The sequence below is a fragment of the Anabrus simplex genome, chromosome 1 (genome assembly GCF_040414725.1).
Source record: "Anabrus simplex isolate iqAnaSimp1 chromosome 1, ASM4041472v1, whole genome shotgun sequence".
In the NCBI taxonomy this organism is placed as follows: Eukaryota; Metazoa; Arthropoda; class Insecta; order Orthoptera; family Tettigoniidae; genus Anabrus; species Anabrus simplex.
In genome coordinates, this window is record NC_090265.1 from 1,560,923,539 (window position 1) to 1,560,943,486 (window position 19,948).

The window sequence follows — 19,948 nt, forward strand, 5'->3', positions numbered from 1 at the left end:
CTTCACAGCAAGCTTGGTTCGCAGTTTGTGTTTAATTATATTAATTGTACTGAACCCTCGCTCACATGATGAGGTCGATACAGGAATTGTTGCCACTATACTGAGGAGCTTTCCTAAAATCGGAAATCGTCCTTTCATAGTCCGCGATTTTTCAAGTAGATCACTCAGTGGAAGATCTTTCCCGACTATTTTGAACTCGTACCACTCGCTCAGTATGTCTTCTACGTTGTTCTCCTCAATTTGAAGGTGTTTTGAAAAATGAGTGGCAAGAAGCTGTATTTCACTGTTGCCATAATTTTCCAATTGTTTTCCTGAAGGCCAGGAATATGTGTCAAAAACACCAGTGGCACTTTGAATATCTTCATTTTGAAGAAATGTGACTTTCAGAAAGTTAATCCCACTTGCCAAAATATGTTCCCTGTCTGTCGTGAAATTTTTATCCGACACACCTGATAACTGTATTCCATTGAAAACTCCTGAAAGTGTTGTAGCAGAAACAAATTTTTCTTCCATTGGGCCCTTGGTGTTCTGAAGTTGCTGCAATGAATTAATTGCATTATTTACATGCACTCTTATCTGACTTAAAATCAGATCATGCCTCTGAAATACAAGTGAAAGTCTTTTGAATATACTCAGATAATCATACAAGAAGTGAATTGTGATGACAAATTTGAAGTCCTTGATCTTCTTTAGAAGACCTTTAGCCGTGATTCCTTCTTCACCTTTCCTTTCAGAAATATTCTCTAAATGCACCACTAGGCATTCCCAGTCTTTGACAACTGCATGCAAAGCATTTAATTTGCTTGCTACCCATCTAACTTGGTGTAAGTACTGCAATTTAGATATTTCACACTCCAGTAACTCCGAAATTTTCTTCAGTTCGCGAAGTCGTTTTGGCGAATGTCGATAAAACTTGTATAGTTTCCTGAGTATAGAATCAATTTCATCAATGATTTTAAGTTTCACATTTTTCAGTGAGTGAAGAACGGTGAGTTGGAGTTGATGTGCAACACAATGAACGTTTACCAAGTTTACCAATCATACATGGTGCTCCATCAGTTCCTATGCCAATTAGTTTTGTACCTGTGGAGAGTTCTCCAAGCTCTAACTGAAGCAATTCTGTTTCCAGAGCTTCCATATAGCCATCACTTGTTGCATCCTCCAATGACACAATAGAAAGAAATGTCTCCTTCACCTTATTTTCTTTTAAAAAACGAACGTAAAGTATGAGCTCCTCATCATCAGATTTATCTGTTGATCCATCGAATAAGATACTGACATATGAACTTTCCTTAACTTCACATACCAAATCTTCACGAAGATCTGAGGCAATGTATGAAATAAATTCTCTGCATTGTTTATCATTCACATACTTATCAGAATCAGTAACATTCAACTTGCTCAACAATGTAACCAAACTTTCAAAATCATTGTAGGGTCTGTTATTTTTTGCAATATGGTAAGATGCCATGAACAATGCGTTCATATGCTGTAACATATTAGCATCCATTTTCTTTACACACAAGGGTGCACATTCGGGATTTTTCTTGAAACTTTCAGCCTCCTGACACTTCGAGTGAGGATAGGATTTTTTGTGTTTTTTAAAAGTTTCCAGTTTAAATGGTCCTGAAAATCCGGATACAACTTTAGAATTTTGGTCGGCAATACTAGGAAATTTACTGCATAATTCACACTTCACAATTCCTTCCTCATAGTGCAGCCACGGTAGTAATTCAAGCCACGATTGCTGAAATTTCCGTTTGCCTGACTGAAATTTCGACGTATTTTTAATGTTTGACTTATCATTGTTTTGAACACCACAAATTTCACTCTGGTCATTGTCGTCCTGAACACTACAATTGGCACTTCCATCAAGTGTTTCCTCACATTTACACGCTTCTGTATCACTTTGTGTTACATTTACTTACGAAGAAATCTGAAAGAGTACACTGCTTTGTACTCGCATCAGTCAATTTGTGCGGCTTTGTTCGTTTCATTTTTCCAATTTTCTGAAGTATAACAGAGAAACGTAAAACACGTAATAGACTACAATAAATCACCAGAGTTAAATGGCTTACGAGTTCGCGGGCTTCGATGTCTGATGCAACGCTGCCAATTTTCCGCCGCCGCACAGGAATGAAAACAACCGTATTATTTTCTAAAGTGCAAACCGTTCAATACAAATATGCTGTAATTAAAAGTGAAAATAATGTTCAGTGAAAATACAAGATTTGATAAACCGTCATTCTGTACCTTTTAAATGCAAAGAATGAATTCCACGGGAATTTATCAGCACTGCTTTGACGGCAATAGTTTAGGAACGGCTAGGTTGGCTATTCTAATCACTTTTGTTCTAGCGCCTGACATTCAGGAGCCGTCATCGGCTAAAATCGCGCATTGTCGTCGTGGCAGGATATTTACATACACCCTCCCTTTGCTTGACCTTTTCGAAACTAAGGTTTTTAACTTTCCTCGAGCTCAGAGTATTAAGGAGTATTGGGAACATAATTATACTGTAGGCTCACGCTGACAATGCTACTGCGTGCCCAGTTTATTATCAGTTCTAATGCTACTTCATACACATGCATCATTTCTAACATACTAAACAGAAAATAAGTGGCTAATATTATTAGAAATATTACAAATATTCACATTATCATATCGTTATGGTGGAAGCCCATATAATATTGTAGATGCAGAAGTTACATGTAAATATCACTGCTTGAATGTTTCATCTTAAAATGGACGATTCAATTTTCGATAATTAAAGCATGTACAACACATGTTGAGCACACCAAGTTATTCACGACTACTTTAGAATTAAATAATACACTAGCTTCATTAATAATTTCACTCAAGAATTCTCAAAAATGAAATAAAGTCCTCGTTTTAACAAACTTCATCTGACTACCGCAAGCTACAGGTTGAGAAAAAGCATATTGTTGCGCGGCATCTTCGGGAAAGCAAACACTACAAGAAAGGAAAGAAAGTCTGTCTATAATTAAAGGATGTACCGGTAGAACATACTGGGCACACGAAGTTATTCATGACTCTTTTATAATTCAATATTACAGATTCTCAAATAATCAAAGGTGAGTGGAACTAGTGACGACACGATGCGTTCGCCTCTATGAGCCGAGTAACAACGAATATAGCCGAGACGGCTCCTGAGTGTCAGACTGAGACTGACACTCAGGACTGTCAGTCGCTAGACAGAAGTCACGGGAACGAAGACGGTAATGTGAAGTTCGTGGAATTATTTAAAGTAGTAGTTCTCTGCATTTCTCCATATGTCCCCGTGAAAAGCTACTTGTTTGACGGGTTACAACGATGTCTCTCATGATCGCGAGGCAGCTCTCACGCAGAACTGAAACGTCAAGTTCCAAAGTACGAAGCGCCAATTACAGAATTTCAAGACTGCCAAAAGCAGTGACAATGTTTATTGCAGATATTATAATATATCAGCTACAGTAAACACGAAACACCATAAGTTACGAATGGTTACTTTACAAAGTGGTGGGGACGTACATGTAAAGGAATCCGGATTTCGGAAAATAAATTTTCAAAACCGAATTTCAAAATTCAGGCGCCATGGCGACTGGGCGCCCGGTATTTTTCGACCCCTGAAACCCGCTATGACAGATTCATCTCGCCTCATACGCAACGCCGTAGAGAAACGGGACAAGGGTTGGACAAACAAAGAGTATTATTAGAACTGTCATTGTACCAGTATCGGCACCGTTGTTAATACACCTTAAAGTAATTAATTTTCAAATTTCATGTGATCAGTCAGGGTCCAATAGATGGAATGTTTCTTCATCAGCTGCTGGTTTTCCGTGGCTGTAGGATGAGAACATTCATTCATTCATTCATTCATTCATTCAATAATGAGGGTTCTCTCTGGAGTTACTGGTTATCTTTGACTGGGAGTGAAGAGTTTCCTTTTCTTTTCATGCATGCATGAATTCTCTCCATTCATCCATTAATTTATCCATTCAGATTGGAATATTCTCTCCGTAGCTGCTGGGGTTCCGTACAGTAGCTATAGGCCGAGAGCATTCAAATAATTAATTCATTCCATTCATCTACTCATTCGATTATGAATGCTCTCTCTCCATGACTCGGAGAGAAGAGTTTTATTCATTTATGTATGCATGAATACAATAATTCAGTCATGCAATCATTCATTCATTGAACAATCATGCAGCCATTCATTTATTCAATTCATGCATAATGTCTGTTGAATATCAAAGAGAATGAGTACTAGGTTGAATATGCAGGAGAACTCTACACAGGCATGACATGAACAATAATTTTTATAATACTAATTAACAAAGTGTGTATAATATCTAGCATTTTTTTTCTTTTTATCGTTAAGTCAGTTGAATGAGGATTTATAAATTAACAGATCAATGAAATATGTCATTTTGCCACCTACCGTTCAAAGCGGTAGAAAATCTTTCAGCTGATTGAAGTTTGAATATGGCGCTGATATGACGTCTTGAATTTATCTAAAGTAAAGTCAACCCACATTCCACTCCTCTTTGCCACATTCAACGTAATTGATTACAGACAAAATCTGTATCATAACAGAAGGATATAATATTATCTGTTGTAAATATAACATGAAATAGTAAAGTTTTCTTAGCAATTTCCGGTGAAATCTGGTTCAGGTATTTGTTACAATGACAATCCCTGTATTGATTCGGTAACTATGAGAAACGAAACTATAATATGGCCCGATACCCCGATATGGCCTGATATGGTCGCTTATTTTTCATTTTCTTAGCGCTGTACTATGAAATGACAAGTGAGAATCAACCTCAGCGGCGCAGTGGTAAAAAAAGTAATTAGTGAAATGTCAGACGTCGCGAGCTTTTGAGTTTATATTTTGAAGTCATTAAGGGAAAGTGAACGGTGAATTATATACAGTACAATGATTCGATAATGGCTGGAGAAATAGATCATTTCAATTCTTATACTCTTACTAGAACATCGAAGTCTTCGAGTAAATCTAATGTATGTAGTCCTAAATGTCTAGGTTAATGCAACTAAAATTTTCGTACCAGATTTTGTAATAGTAGGTTTTGGTGTGTCTTCATTAAATTGTAAGACTTTGATGATTCCTGGATTATGTAACTTGACACATGTAATTATTTTGTCTTCAGGTCCTTGAATGCCGTGTGTGTGAAGATGTATTTAGCTTACAAGGAGATAAAGTACCACGTCTTCTGTACTGTGGTCACACGGTTTGTCATGCTTGTTTACTTCGACTACCCTTGAGAGATAGTGCAGTCCAATGTCCTTTTGACAGACAACCAACTCCAGTGGGTTAGTAGGCCTACCACTTGTTTTAAAAGTACCGTTAAAATGAAATAATTTCCCATCATTACTGAAGTTAGCATGTTGTTCATTGACAGTTGGTTAAACCTTGCGGGGTAGATACAGTACTTTATTTCTACTATGCCAAGTTCCTAACCTGTATAGAATTGTATGGCACTGTACGACTTGGATGTTAGTTCCAGCAAAACTGTCAAAAGCTAGATGACTGTTCAGTGGCATGATGAATGCTGAGTATGGTACATGGAAGCTATGGAGGTAAACTTGAATGGAATGTTCTATTATTCATCTACTTTCAGGTCACAAAACATTAGATGTTCTTCAGGTGTTTTTACATTTAAATTTTTACCATCGGTCTAGGTGATTTAGAGTAGGTGAATCATTATCTGATCCTGTAATGAAGAAGTGGGTCAAACAAGGCAGTATTATTGGATGAGTGAAGAAATGAAATTTCAGATAAGGCTTTGGTAAAGATATATAGAGTGCGCCCCACAAGGATTGTAACCTCATATGCGAGTTTCAATGCTGCTATTATTACCTGAAATGATTCTGGAAGAGAGATGTGCTCAGTACGCTTGTCAGGGACTAACCTGCCCTCCCCTAGAAGTATATTTATGTACTTTTATAACCAAAATGCTGTTGTAGGTGCTATTGTCCATCACTTTTGCGCTTCTGTCTCAGAGATTGGTTGAGCTATGGAAGATGATGACACAATTTCCACCAATGAAGAGGCAGAGATTTTGTTACCAACCATTGCAGAAGAAAAAGAATGTTGAAGAGGCCCGTGAAGTTTAAAAGGGTCATGGCGCAGATGATAACCTTACTTTTCCTCAAGTCCTCCTACCTGGGGGCTTACGTTCCCAGACCTCCGTTACTTATCAGCGTAATCACTCTGGGGGCTTACAGCCCCCGACTCCCCTTGCTTTACTGTAATAATATACAGTGCAAAAAATATTTACATAGCCTATCACAAAAAAAAATTCATATCACAAAAAATATTACTCATTAAAACAAACCTTAATGGAGAGGACGGTACAGTTCACTGGCAGCCGTGAAGAACTCATTTGCACAGATTTCTAAGGGAAAGATTGATTTGAACAAGAACTCTGGGAGGTAACCTACACCTTCCTTCCAAATCCTGGGATAGAGTGACTTCCATGCTTCATGTGATGCCACGTGTTTTCTATGTTTTGAGTGTGAACAGGTGGCCTGTCATTAGGCATCACCCTCCTATTGCCTCTGTTCACATGCCCATTCCTCCTGCTGTCAATGAACTGGATAGAGTGGTTATACCTGTAAATGTACGTAACCTTTGTCCTCCAGGCAATTGTATGCCTTTCAGCAATTTGAAATTATGACGCTTCCTGGCAACACCTAATCGTTTATAACTGCAAGCAACATATGCTTGTCGTGTCTTTCAACTGAATCACAAAAAAGTTCTTGCAGTTGCCCCTCTTGACACCACCGATCACCCACTGACTCTCAATATATCGTCCTCTCTGGTACTTGGATTTTCCGAACTTACTTTCATTGATTTCGATGACAACAAGGGATGAAAATCATTTTTTGTCCATATTAAAAGTTTCGTAAAGTATATAGGAAAATATTTAAAATTTTATTTCCACCTATTCAATACAAGATCTTAACATCGATTACAACTCCGGGACCATCAGTTTTCTGCTTATTGGCGTCTTCCCAAGCAATGCACTCCTCCCAACAAAGCTACACCAATCGACAATTGTGTTAAGAGAAAAACCTAATTCGTGCTTGACGAAAGGAGTGGTTGGTTTGGGTAGATTGCACAAAATAGGGAAATGTCAAATACAGAAAGTTTGGAGTCACCAAAGATGATGGTCTTCCTCCCACTCTCGTACAGTTGCACTCGTTCCAGCCTTCAAGGCGGCGACAGCACCTAAAAATTAGTTTACCTTTGGGACACAATTTGACACTGTGACTGCACTTGCCACAATTCCTGGTCGTAGTAATTAAATTATGTCCTTCAAGGAATTGAATAAAATTAGCCTGGTTCTCTTTGAAGTCACTTGAAGACTTGGTCACCTTTATATCACATCCACTGCACAGCCATAGCAAACCAACAACAATGAACCAACAGTTGGCAGCAGTGTCATTCCATGTCATTCTACTTCACCTCAGTGCTACAAGTGGATAACCTAAGTAGCTAGCGGCACCTAGTGGTGCCGGGTTACTAACCTTGTGGGGCGGACACTATAGTTATGCCTAAGGCTTTTTGTGGATGATGTTATGCCGGTACTGTATAATTTTATAATATCGTGCTGTGAGACTGTGAATTGGTATGTGGGAAATTGGGAGTGAGATGTGTAGATCCTAAGAGGTGGGTTGGAGATAGGGATCTACGCTCAGATGACCTTCACGTGAAATGCAGTGGTACGTATAAGTAAGGGGGTACATTTAGATGAGTTATAAGGAGGTACATTGAGGGAAATGGTCTGGACTAGGGAGCAGTGATGAGAATCTAGGGGGCAGGAAGCCAAGTAAAGATGACATAAAATTGTTAGTGTTAAGATGTAGATGATTTAAAAGAAAGGAAGGAATGGAATTAAGTACTTTAATAGATATTATTGTTATTTCCATCATCAGTCCATAGACTGGTTTGATACAGCTCTCCATTTCAACACATCTGGTGTTAAAGTTTTCATTTCTACATAACTTCTGCATCCTACATCTGCTCTAATCTGCTTGTCATATTCATGCCTTGGTCTACCCCTACCGGTCTTACTCCCTACACTTCCCCCAAAAATCAACTGAACAAGTCCTGGGTGTCTTAACTCTGTGTCGTTCCCCATTTAAAGGCGAATGGCTGGCCATAATTACCGTGTTTTCTGGCAGTCCTTTAAATCCCAATAGGCACAGCAGCATAAATACAACCCTTTAAAAGAAAATAACTAGAAGTCAAACGAATAAAGATATAAACGTAATTTCTTTTGCATTTTATTCCTAAATGATTAGTGCATATAAATGTGTACTCACCCTAGTTTTGAATATCCACATTTCGCTCCTGATGGTATTCCAAAAAGTACTCCGTCCTGCACAATGGTAGATTGCACTGCTTACATTCAAATGTTTGTTTGCCTCTCCCAGAAGCTGCCCTATTTTGCATTTGTAAACCCCAATCACACAGTTTGTCACGACCAGCTATCTTCACAAGAGAATTAAATAATTTGAGGGATGGACAGCTGATGGGTAAACTTCTTTCCCTGCTCATACGTTTGCAAGACATGAAGTTCCAGATCAGCTGTTGCACCAAGTTGCGCCGAAAGTTCATCTGCCTGTTTTCATGAGCTGCGAGAGCTGGTTGGTTACTCATATCATAAAGAATGAAACTGTTCACAACGCACACATTGATCACAAAATGAAAAATTAATTTCCACCATTCTTTTATACGATCGCCCATCCCGTAGTATTCTCTTTTCTGATCACTGATGTCCACGCCACCCATATGTTTTTTCTAATTTATGACAGCATGAGGACACGCAATTTCTGTTTCTTCATTGCCTTTACCGGTTTTTCGTTTCACTGTACCATCATTCACAGAATCTGAATTTGTTGACAGCATAAGAACCTTTCGACACAACTCCGCGATTAGATGACGGTGTGAATTTGAAGGAGAATAATCTCTAACTAAAGACATTGTTTATAAAGTAGGTCTGCTTGGGAAATATACACAGGAAATGCTGTCAACAAGGTCTTGACAGCTTGCTGAGTTAAGGGAGTACAGTAGCCTATGGTTTCACATGACCATTCAATATTTCTTTCAACACACTTCTAATGAACATGAGCACGGCACGGGTGATAATATTTGAGCGCTTTGGAGCGTTAGGGACTGCAAAGAATTAAGATGTGTCCTATGATTCTATCTCTTCTCGCAAGATGTGTCCTGTCATTCTCTCTCTTCTTTCTCGCCAAATTTAACCAAACCGATCTCCTCTCACCAATACAATTCGGGGTGTCTTCATTTGCGATTCAATCTGTCCATCTTACGTTCAACATTCTTCTGTAACACCACATTTAAAAACTTATATTCTCTTTCTTTCTGAGCTAGTTATCGTCTGTGTTTCACTTCCATACAATGCCACACACCAGACAAAAGTCTTCAGAAACATCTTTCTAATTCCAATATCAATATTCGAAGTGAGCAAGTTTCTTTTCTTAAGAAAGCTCTTCCTTGCTTGTGCTAGTCTGCATTTTGTGTCCTCCGTACTTCTGCCATTGTTAGTTATCTTACTACCCAAGTAACAATATTCATCTACTTCCTTTAAGACTTCTTTTCGTAATCTAACATTACCTGCGTCATCTGGTTTTGTTCCACTCCACCCCATTACTTTTTTTTTTGGCTTATTAATTTTCATCTTATATTCCTTACCGGAGACTCCGTTCATACTATTCAGCACCCAGGACTCTGTTCATACCATTCAGCAATTTCTCTAGATCTTCTGCAGTCTTATCAATAACAATATCATTAACAAAACTCTGGGTTTTGATTTTCTGTTCTTGGATTGTGATTCCCTTTCCAAATTCCTCTTTGATTTCCTTTACTGCCTGGTCTATATAAACATTAAAAAGGAGAGGGAACTAACTACAGCCTTGCCTTACTCCTTTCTGGATTGCTGTTTCTCTTTCACAGCTCTCAATTCTTATCACTACAGACTGATTTTTCTTTTTTCTTTTTTTTTTTCAGATTGTAGATAATTCTTTGTTATCAGTATCTGATCCCAATTACCTTCAAAATTTCAAATAACTTGGTCCAATCAACATTATTAAATGCCTTTTCTAGATCTACGAATGCCATGCACGTTGGCTTGTCCTTAATTCGATCCTCTAAGACGAGATGTAAAGTCAGAATTGCTTTGTGTGTTCCTTTCTTCTGAAGCCAAATTGATCTTGTCCCAACTCGGTTTAAACTTGTCTTTCCATTCGTCTGTAAATATTACTTGTTAAACTTTGTCTTTCCATTCGTCTGTAAATATTACTTGTTAAAATTTGCAGGCGTGAGATACTGAACTAATGGTGCAACAGCTTTCACCCTTGTCAGTACCAGTTTTCTTGGGAAAACTCCTGTGTAGATCAAGAACACACCCATGGTATCCCATGCCTGTCATAAGAGGCGACTAAACAGGGCAACCAAGGGATGATGGGTTTTGAACCATGAGGTTACTTGTGATTCATACCATCACGCAAGGAATACCATGGGTCGACTTTACTTGCAATTAGCATCACTGTATGCGGACACCATGGGTTTATGTTGCCTGTAATTAGTACGACTATGTATGAAACTCTACAGGTCTGGGCTGCGGCTGTGATTAATACCACTATGTGAGAACACCATGTGCCTGCGTTGCGTGTGAGTGGTGCCATTATGTGAGGAACACCATAGGTCTGCATTACCTGTGCGTAGTACATTACTGTGATTAGCACCACTATGTGACGAACACCGTGAGTCTATGTTACTTGTGATTAGTACCGCTACATGAGGAACACCATAGTTCTGCTTTACCAGCGATTAGTACCATTAGGAGAGGCCAGTGACCTGGAATTTGGACCCCTGAGACAACAAGGTCTCAGATTTAGAATTTTGCTTGGAAGTAGTAGTTTGTTCAGTTTATACCATTGTTTTAAGTTATTTTACGGGAAGGTAAAACTGATTGTTTTAAGTTCATTGTTCACCATTGTATTTTTGAATTCTAGTTAATGGATGGATTTTGGAATTATTTTAACTTTAAACGTTGTGAGTTGAATTTGCTGATTATTTTGAATTTATATTCATTCACTCATCCATCATGTTTTGAATTCTGGTCAGTGGATGAATTTTGGAATTTTAATTGTCATTACATTTAGTCTCATCAAGTACCATTAGGGTTCAATGACCTAGATGTTAGGCCGCTTTAAACAAAACAATAAGTATCATCATCATCATCATCAATTTTCTTGGGAATAGGTATGTGTACCAGATATTGTAATAGGATTTGAATCATGGCTGAGAAGTGATATTAGCCTATGGATGCGGAAATTTTCTCATGGAACGGGGAGGTTTTTTTTTTCTAGAGACAGGTTGGTAACACTAGGAGGAGGATTATTCATACTGATGAAAGAAGAATTTGTAACCTAAAAAAAAAGTTACGAATGAAAAAATGTGAAATTCTAGTTATAAGATTCGTCTCAAAGGATAATATGCAACTTGATATTTTTGGGATGTTCAGATGTGAAAGAGGGCGACTCTGATGTGGAGTTATTTGATAAGATAATCACGTATGTTGGGAAGGACACAGAAAGGAATGTTATTGTAGCAGGTAATGTAAATTTACCTCTACCCAATGTTAAATGGACCGGGCAACTTGGCCATGCGATTAGGGACGTGCAGCTGTGAACTTGCATCCAGGATATAGTGGGTTCGAGCCCCACTGTCGGCAGCCCTGAAGATGGCTTTCCATGGTTTCCCATTTTCACACTGGGCAAATGCTGGGGCTGTACCTTAATTAAGGCCACAGCTGCTTCCTTCCCATTCCTAGGCCCTTCCTATCCCATCGTCGCCATAAGACCTATCTGTGTCGGAGCGATGTAAAGCCAATTATAAAAATAAAAAAAAATAAAAAATGTTAACTGGTAAGGTAATGGCAATAACAGAAAGCATGACCAAGAAATAGTGAACAATTTAATCTGGGAGGGACAGCTGAATCAGAAAGGCATGGATCCAACTAGAGGGGAAACTATTCTAGACGTGGTGCTGTTAAAACCAGATGAACTCTAGAGAAACTCAAGTTTTTTTTGCTAGGGGCTTTATTTCGCACCGACACAGATAGGTCTTATGGCGACGATGAGATAGGAAAGGCCTAGGAGTTGGAAGGAAGCGGCCGTGGCCTTAATTAAGGTACAGCCCCCGCATTTGTCCGGTGTGAAAATGGGAAACCACGGAAAACCATCTTCAGGGCTGCCATTAGTGGGATTCGAACCTACTATCTCCCAGATGCAAGCTCACAGCTGCGCGCCTCTATGCGCATGGCCAACTCGCTCGGTAGAAACTGAAGTGATAGATGGTATAAAGCCAATAACATGTTGGAGTTGTTCATCTTGCTGCGCCTCTCTCCGTGTGGCGATGAGGGAACAAACCACCAGTAGAAAATTAGTTGAATCTTGCTGTAGTCACACAACTTGCTGTTCACCAGGAATGAAATAGATTTGTTATTTCAAGTTGTAGCTGCCTGGAACTAGTGTTGTGATTGGTTGTCACAACATTACTTCATTGCCCTGCCTATGCATTGACTCATTACTGTGATACTGATGGTCTTGTTGTGTCATAACACTGCACCCATGAATAAGAGGCAATTAATAAGCAAAACTTTCCACAAAACTGCTATATGGAATTAGCATCACAAATCGCACCAACAAATGCTTTCTAGATAAATGTTTAAAGGAGGTAAGAGCCAATTTTAGTGCTACAGGTAACAATGATAAATAGTTCTCAATACTGGCTTCCTCTCTAAAAAACTAGAGAAACTGGGAAATGCCTTTTAGTCCCACTTTCAGTGATGATGAAATCCTGACTTTCATCTCCCCATGGTAGAGAGGGGGCAACGGTTGTGTATATATATTATATACAGGCGGCTAACGAATGCATTGACCGAGTATCCTCTGGTATAAGGAGACCACATTCTACCAAATGCCAATGGCCTCCTACGAGAGCGGATAGAAGGAAGGGCTCTCTCTTGCCCTTGGAGTGAGAAACTGCTCCTAAGGATGGAAGAATCACTAGATGGCCAATGGCATAGGATGGGGAAGGGAACGGCGGAAAACCACTCCATTAAAGACCTGAGTGGGTGTCCCAAGCATCGGCTGGTTGAGAACCTTGGGGGGTGCACCCATGTCAAGTAAGTGTAAAATGTACCTGCTAAAACTCAAGAAATATACATTATAACCAGCAAATAGTTTTCTAATGGGGTGAGGGCGAGTACCTGGCACCTTAAAACTGGGACTACTCAGCTAAGGTATGGCAACCCTGACAGAAAAGTCTCTGGCCCTCCAGATTGGGAGTTGCACATAGGGTTAACGGCTCTATTGGATAAAAAAAAAAAAAAAAAAAAAAGGTTGTTATGAATATCTATGTCTATCAATAAATGCAAAAATAAAACACTACAACACACTTATAAAACCGGAAGCTACCTATGCAACAGAAACACTTTTTCACCTGAATAAACAATCAAAGACTGACAGACTTCAGAAAATTGAAAGGAGGATTGGAAGAACCTGCATCAACAAAAAATACCAGAAGGATGGACAGTGGCGCTTAATACCTAACAAAGTCATGTACAAAGAGCTAGAACCCATTACAGATAGTATGCGTAAGAGGAGACTGGGATTCTTTGGACATATCATGAGGATGCAGGATTCGAGGCTTCCGAAACAACTAGTACAGCACAATCTCGTCTCAAAAAATACCACAACAGGATGTAAATGGTTCAGAGAAGTAAGAGAGGATCTGAAGGAAATAGGCCTTACAACAGAAGACACCACAAATAAGATAAAATTGAATACAAAAAACTCAAGAATACAAACCTCCACTTTACCCTTACACAAAACAAACCAGCAACACGCATATTTTCAACTGAGGAAAGGGCACGCGGAGCGTCTGAAGAAGTACTGGGAAGACCGCAAAGCCCGAACAATCCCTTCAAAGAGACCTGAACGACGGACTGACTAAAGTGATCCTATGTGGTCATAATAGAAGAAGAATATCTCACATTTGCCTTGGATGAATAAGAATGAATATCAAAATATGACTACCCTGCAATGGAAATCGGCTTTACAAATAGGGATTTGGAATGTAAGAACCCTGTATAAACCTGGATTCTTCAAAATCCTCAGTCAACAGCTGGAGAAGTATAGAGTGGGAATTGCTGCAATTCAAGAGACTAGATTATTAGGTAATGGTATACAGGACGTGGAGAAGTATAAACTTTTAAGAGTGGTAAAGAAACTGGACCCCACGAATTTGGTACTGCATTTTGTGTCCAAAATTGACTAGTATCGTCAGTGCTGGCCTTTGAACATGTGAATGAAAGACTATGCCATTTGAGGGTACATTCTAAATGGTTTAACATATCACTGGTGAACTGCCATGCCCCCACAAACGACAAGGCATACAGCTGCGTCTCATGCTTCAATCGAGGATACCTGCTTTTCATAGAGTTCCATGATAAATGAGGAAATGTTTGTTTTGGCAAATCATCTTCTAGCATAACTGTTACAGTTAAATATGAGCAGTTGTACGAGTTGGTGTTTACGAAATTTATGGAAGCTCTCACAAACAGCTTGATAATGCACAATATGAACTTACAAAAATGGGCCCATGAAGTAGCCGAATCACTTGATTTACTTTTTTCAGCAAGTGCAACATAGGTATGGAATTTCAAGCAACATTTACTCATAGGATCACGAAAAATTACGCAGTTTGTTACACGAAAAGAAGAAGATGAAACTACTAACAACATACTTCATTATTGGAAAGAAGAGAGACTGTTATTTATAAAGCAGTATGGTGCTGACAATGTGTATAATGCAGATCAATTTGGCATAAATAAAGAAAAACATTCCGGAAGAACACTTGATCGCTATGGTAAGATAGTATGTGGTGTTACACAATCACAAAGTGCACAGACACATTCATTCACAATTATGCAATTGTATCATGCGTGGGATGTCTCCTTCCCTGTCTGTTTATCGTGCTGCAGGAATCGAAGCCACCAAATCAAGCTGTCCAGCAGGGTATGTTTAAAGCCCCTAATTGTACAATCCTTGAAATCTGGAAAAATGACAGAAGACCATGTCTGTATAATTCTGGAGTTGACATTTTTACCTCACATTAGTCCATCGAACTGTTTACTGTTGGAATTCTGGGTGCTTTACAAGGATAAATAACTATGGACCTGAAAAGTTAAAAGTGCATATCATTCCAGCAAAATCAACTTAAATACAACCATTAGACAGGCACTTTTTTTTTTTTCAATTGTTCAAAACAGTGGACTGACATATTTGTGATTTTGTTGTGTAAATTAATTACAAGTTTTGTGATTACTGCATTATAATTTAAAAGAAATGAATACGTAGTTTGACAGGCGTACAAGGTTCACTGCACTCACAGTGCTCTCTCCCTTGCCCGCTTCTCCTTAAATCGTGCTAGCAGTTCAAAATAACTACACTCCGATTGGACACTGACAACCCCCACCCACACATCTTTACCGCCCTGTAACTCATAGATATGTGCACGATATAATGTAATATTCAAGGGTTTTATATATTTCAGTGTGCTCTTTCACATGATGTATAAATCGGTTTCAAGTTTTCTTAACATTGATTAATGGTCCCTTGTGAATGGAAATTCTAAGTTCCCATGGAGGGAACTAGATATTTTTCCACCAATAGAGCATATAAAAAATCAGATCAAAAATTAATAAAATAATTTATTAAGGTGCACTCGAAAGAGCATTACTTAACCTAGTAAAAACATTTACAAATTAGCAATTTTTATATTCTCAGTTCAAAACTTTAGAGTTTTCCCTACTATATTCGCTAATTGATTTCACCCTTTTCGGACATTCCGTTATATGATATAAACTGCACTTCTGATCACAATAATAATAAAATAATGTTATTTGTTTTATGTCCTACTAACTACTTTTTAAGGTCTTCGGAGACGCCAAGGTGCCGGAATTTAGTCCCGCAGGAGTTCTTTTACGTGCCAGTAAATCTCCCGACACGAGGCTGTCGTATTTGAGCACCTTCAAATACCACCGGACTGAGCCAGGATCGAACCTGCCAAGTTGGGGTTAGAAGGCCAGCGCCTTAACCGTCTGAGCCACTCAGCCCGGCCTTCTGATCACAGAGGGTGCAAACGCACTCGTTGTTTGGTTTATGAAAGGTGGTATTCCTGCAAATACAGTGATGAAAGCCATGTATGGCCAGCCTGGTAACAACATGCCTTTGCTCTTGACCTCCTTTAGTCCAGTTTCTGTCACATATAGCACTTGTGCTGTAGAACTCCTCTTCTATCTCTTCTCTCTTCGCCTTTCTCTGTCTTTAAAGCTTCTGGCTTGATCTAGTAGCTGGCAAAGAGTGTTTTAATCGTATGTCTTCTATGAAGAAGGTTTCCCTCATAAGAACATAAACTAGCCTAGAAGGGGATGCCTTGCTCACACCCATAACTCTCTTCATGAAATACGCCTTCACCTTCTCAATTTCCGTTAAGTCACTAAATGACAGCTTTTCCCATATTATTTCAATACCATAGGTGACTATTGGCTCTATTGCATTATGAAAGAGTTTCAAGGCCGTATCAGTTGACAGCTGAGTTATATTTCTTATTTTATAACTGGCTCTGATGGCCACTGTGGATTTTTCCTGAATATGTATCCTGAAGGAATTTCCTGTCGGTTGCATGGTGATTCCTAAGTACTTGTATTTCTTAACAACTTGAAGCGGTATACCTTCTAACATTATATTGTCTTTTGCTGTTTGTTTCTCTCCTTTTCTGAATACCATTTGGACAGTTTTCTCCTTATTTATATTAAGATGATTCACCTCAGACCATTTCTCTAATTCAACTATTGCTGTTTGCACTTCTTCTTTGTTTGATGATCCAATCAACATGTCATCTGCATACATGATCAAAGTAGCCTTCGAATTGTGTCTGTTAGGTCATCAGCCCAGAGGCTGGTTGGATCCTCAAACAGTACCACCAAAGGCTATGCAGTTATAGGAAAACCACAAAAACCAATGGCAGATGCCAACTGAGGCATCCTAGGCAAGATGAGGAGTGAGGTAGTTTGCCGTTGCTTTCCTCACTGGACCAGAAGGTGCCACTGCAGCACGACTGATCCTATGAGCAACACCTTTCATAACACTCGGACATTATTTGTGCTCCAAATGCCTTCGAATTATCGTTTATAATTGATTTGACATCTGCCGTTAGTATATTAAACAGAGTAGGACTGATAGGACCACCCTGCATGACACCGTTGGTTTGCCTTATTTTCCTTGATCTTGTATCGTTGTTACTAATTTCAATGTAATTGTATCTCATGATGTTTTGTATTATCAAGGTGAGTGGGTGGCTTTCCGCTATAACGTCTCTCAACTTTTCCATTAGCGTTCTTCTGTTCACTAGGTCAAAGGCTTTTCTGTAATCTATGAATACTGCATAGTACTTTCCCTTCAGATGTCGCAATGCTTCTTCTATATCCTGCATTAGAAGTTTCACGGCCTGTATTGTACTCCTCTGTTTCCTAAAACCAAACTGGGAGTCTGGTAGATAAGGATCAATTAGTATATTAAGCCTTTCGTTGATGATACATGTGAATACCTTAAAAAGGACATCCTCCAGCACAATTCCTCGGTAGGAATCTGGATTGTCAAATGATCCTTTTCCTTTGTAAAGAATTTTCACGGTTGCTGTCCTCCATTTTTCTGGTATTTCCCCTGTTTGAAAACATTTGTTTAATAGGGGCACCCATAGGTCTATCAGGATATCTGCAGACTCTTTCAGATGTTCCGAAAAAATTCCATCCGGTCCTGCCGCTTTTTTAATCTTGGTTTGTTGTATTACCCTCATTATTTCCTCTTTAGTAATGACTGTGTCAATTAACTCATCTCTTTTGGGCTCAATAATGTATGCCTCGTCTGAGTTCATTTGATTTAAAATTCCAATGAAATATGTCTCCCATGCTTCGATAGAAATTTCACAAGACGTATTTGCAGTTTTCTTATTTAATGCCAGGTAAGGATTTGTTAAGGCCTCTTGTACTTGCTTTTTCGCCTCTTTTTCTAGATACTCCTTTCTCTTCATTTCCAGTAGAATTTTATATCGTCTTCTCCTCTGCGCATATTGTGCCAGACTTTCCTTGTTATTGGATGTTTTGGCTATGTGTAGAGCCTCCAAAACTACTTTTCTTTCCCTGTAGTATTCATTATCGAACCATAACTGTGCATATCTCCCCTTACGTTCCACGCAAGCTGATTGTAGCAGGCTTGTAGCAATGTTTGCGGCTTCATTTAATTTTCCCTCTTCAATGTACTGTTTTGCCTCTTCAACCTTGTTGTAATTTTCTTTTAATTTCTCTACATCCAATTTTCTGGTGTACCTGTGTGGGATTTCTGTCTTCCTGTTCCTTGCCGGCTCCCTCCATATGGTTGTTGTCAACGGTACATGCTTCCTTATTGGTGCAGCTGACGACGTCCATAGTCCTACCTGTTCAGTTATGTTTATTTCATATCCTCTGTAGAAAACCAGGTCTATTGTGCTAGACCCGTTCGATGCTATATAAGTTACGAGCTCTGGTTTGTTTATAAGAGTGAATCCTTCCTCATTCATAATATCCAGTATGATTTCTGTTTTCTGATCTGGTTTATCTATCCTCGTGTTGAAATCTCCTGCAAATATTACGTTTCCTTCGGTTTCTACCTGCATTATTGTCTTCATAATTGATTCCACCTCATCCCCTATAGAGGTGTCTGGTTTTAAATACATTCCAATAATAGCCAGGCTTTCTGTTTTCACCATTACTATGATGTATTCTTTCCTTATTTCTCTGATCTTCCCTACTGTTGGTTTGAGGAGTATTGAGACACCTCCTGACAGCCTACCTAATGTTGGAGTGGCAAGTGAGTGTATACTGTAGATGTAGCGTTTGCTCTATTAACCAGCGTTTCGTCTTAGGTCTGAACTCGTCAGAGTGGGATGTGTCAGACCCTACCCACTGACGCTGGGGTGTATGCAGGTGAACTTAAAAGAAGCCTATTTAAGAGGCACAGTCTGATAACTGCATACGGGAGATAAGACTCCACAATGGAATTAATGCCCGCCTAGTGTAACGTAGGTTGTGCAATATAGTTAAGATATCTTGAGAGCTTTCTCCACAACAAATCTTTCCATCATGGTTGTAAGAAATAAAAAAAGAAAAAATATGCCAAAACGATATCTATGCATAGGCAACAGTGCGAAGTCGGTCACGCAAAATCAAGAAAAAGCAGAGTGGCTGGAAGCAGTACTGTGGCGAGGGGGGGGGGGGGGGGGGAGGATAATAGGAGAGGTTTACCATGGTAGGTACCAACATCCAAAAAAAAAAAGAACAACACCCTTTTCAAAGAAATCCTTAGAGTGACCAAGTGTATTGGAACAGCAACTATTACGAGAATACAGTACGCACTGACATACTTGGAGAATACAGATCCTCAAAAAAGTACAAGAGAGATAATTAAGCTAACCCTTTTTTTACAGAATTGAATTGACCAATATACAGAAAGATTAATAAGGAACTGCCATGCAGGACCTATCTTTTTTGTTTTCCAATAGTTATACAGATAAATATATCAGATAATACCTTTCTTGACTAGAATTTTCTAAACTATTTAAAGGAAAGACTCCTTTTTTTTTTTGTGGATAGAATTGGGGTAAAAAGTTTTATCCTTGTTAAACAAGGAGAATAAGCCCGAGCAAAACCCCGGACATTGATCACAAAGTCTAATAGCTCGGATCGCCGTTAGGAGGAAAAGTATTGGAAAAAGGAGTAACCCAACAAAAGTT

At 39.0% G+C, this 19,948-nt stretch overlaps 1 protein-coding gene across 1 annotated transcript in view; it reads left to right on the forward strand.

The window, feature by feature from the left end:
- The first annotated feature begins 4,696 nt into the window (after positions 1 to 4,696).
- Positions 4,697 to 19,948, forward strand: part of LOC136858519 (E3 ubiquitin-protein ligase TRIM23) — a 218,119-nt gene continuing 202,867 nt past the window's right edge. The window contains exons 1-2 of the mRNA XM_067138121.2: positions 4,697 to 5,019; positions 5,169 to 5,331. Of these exons, the coding sequence (XP_066994222.1) occupies positions 4,948 to 5,019; positions 5,169 to 5,331 (235 nt within the window). The 5' untranslated portion in view covers positions 4,697 to 4,947. The remainder of the gene's footprint in view (positions 5,020 to 5,168; positions 5,332 to 19,948) is intronic.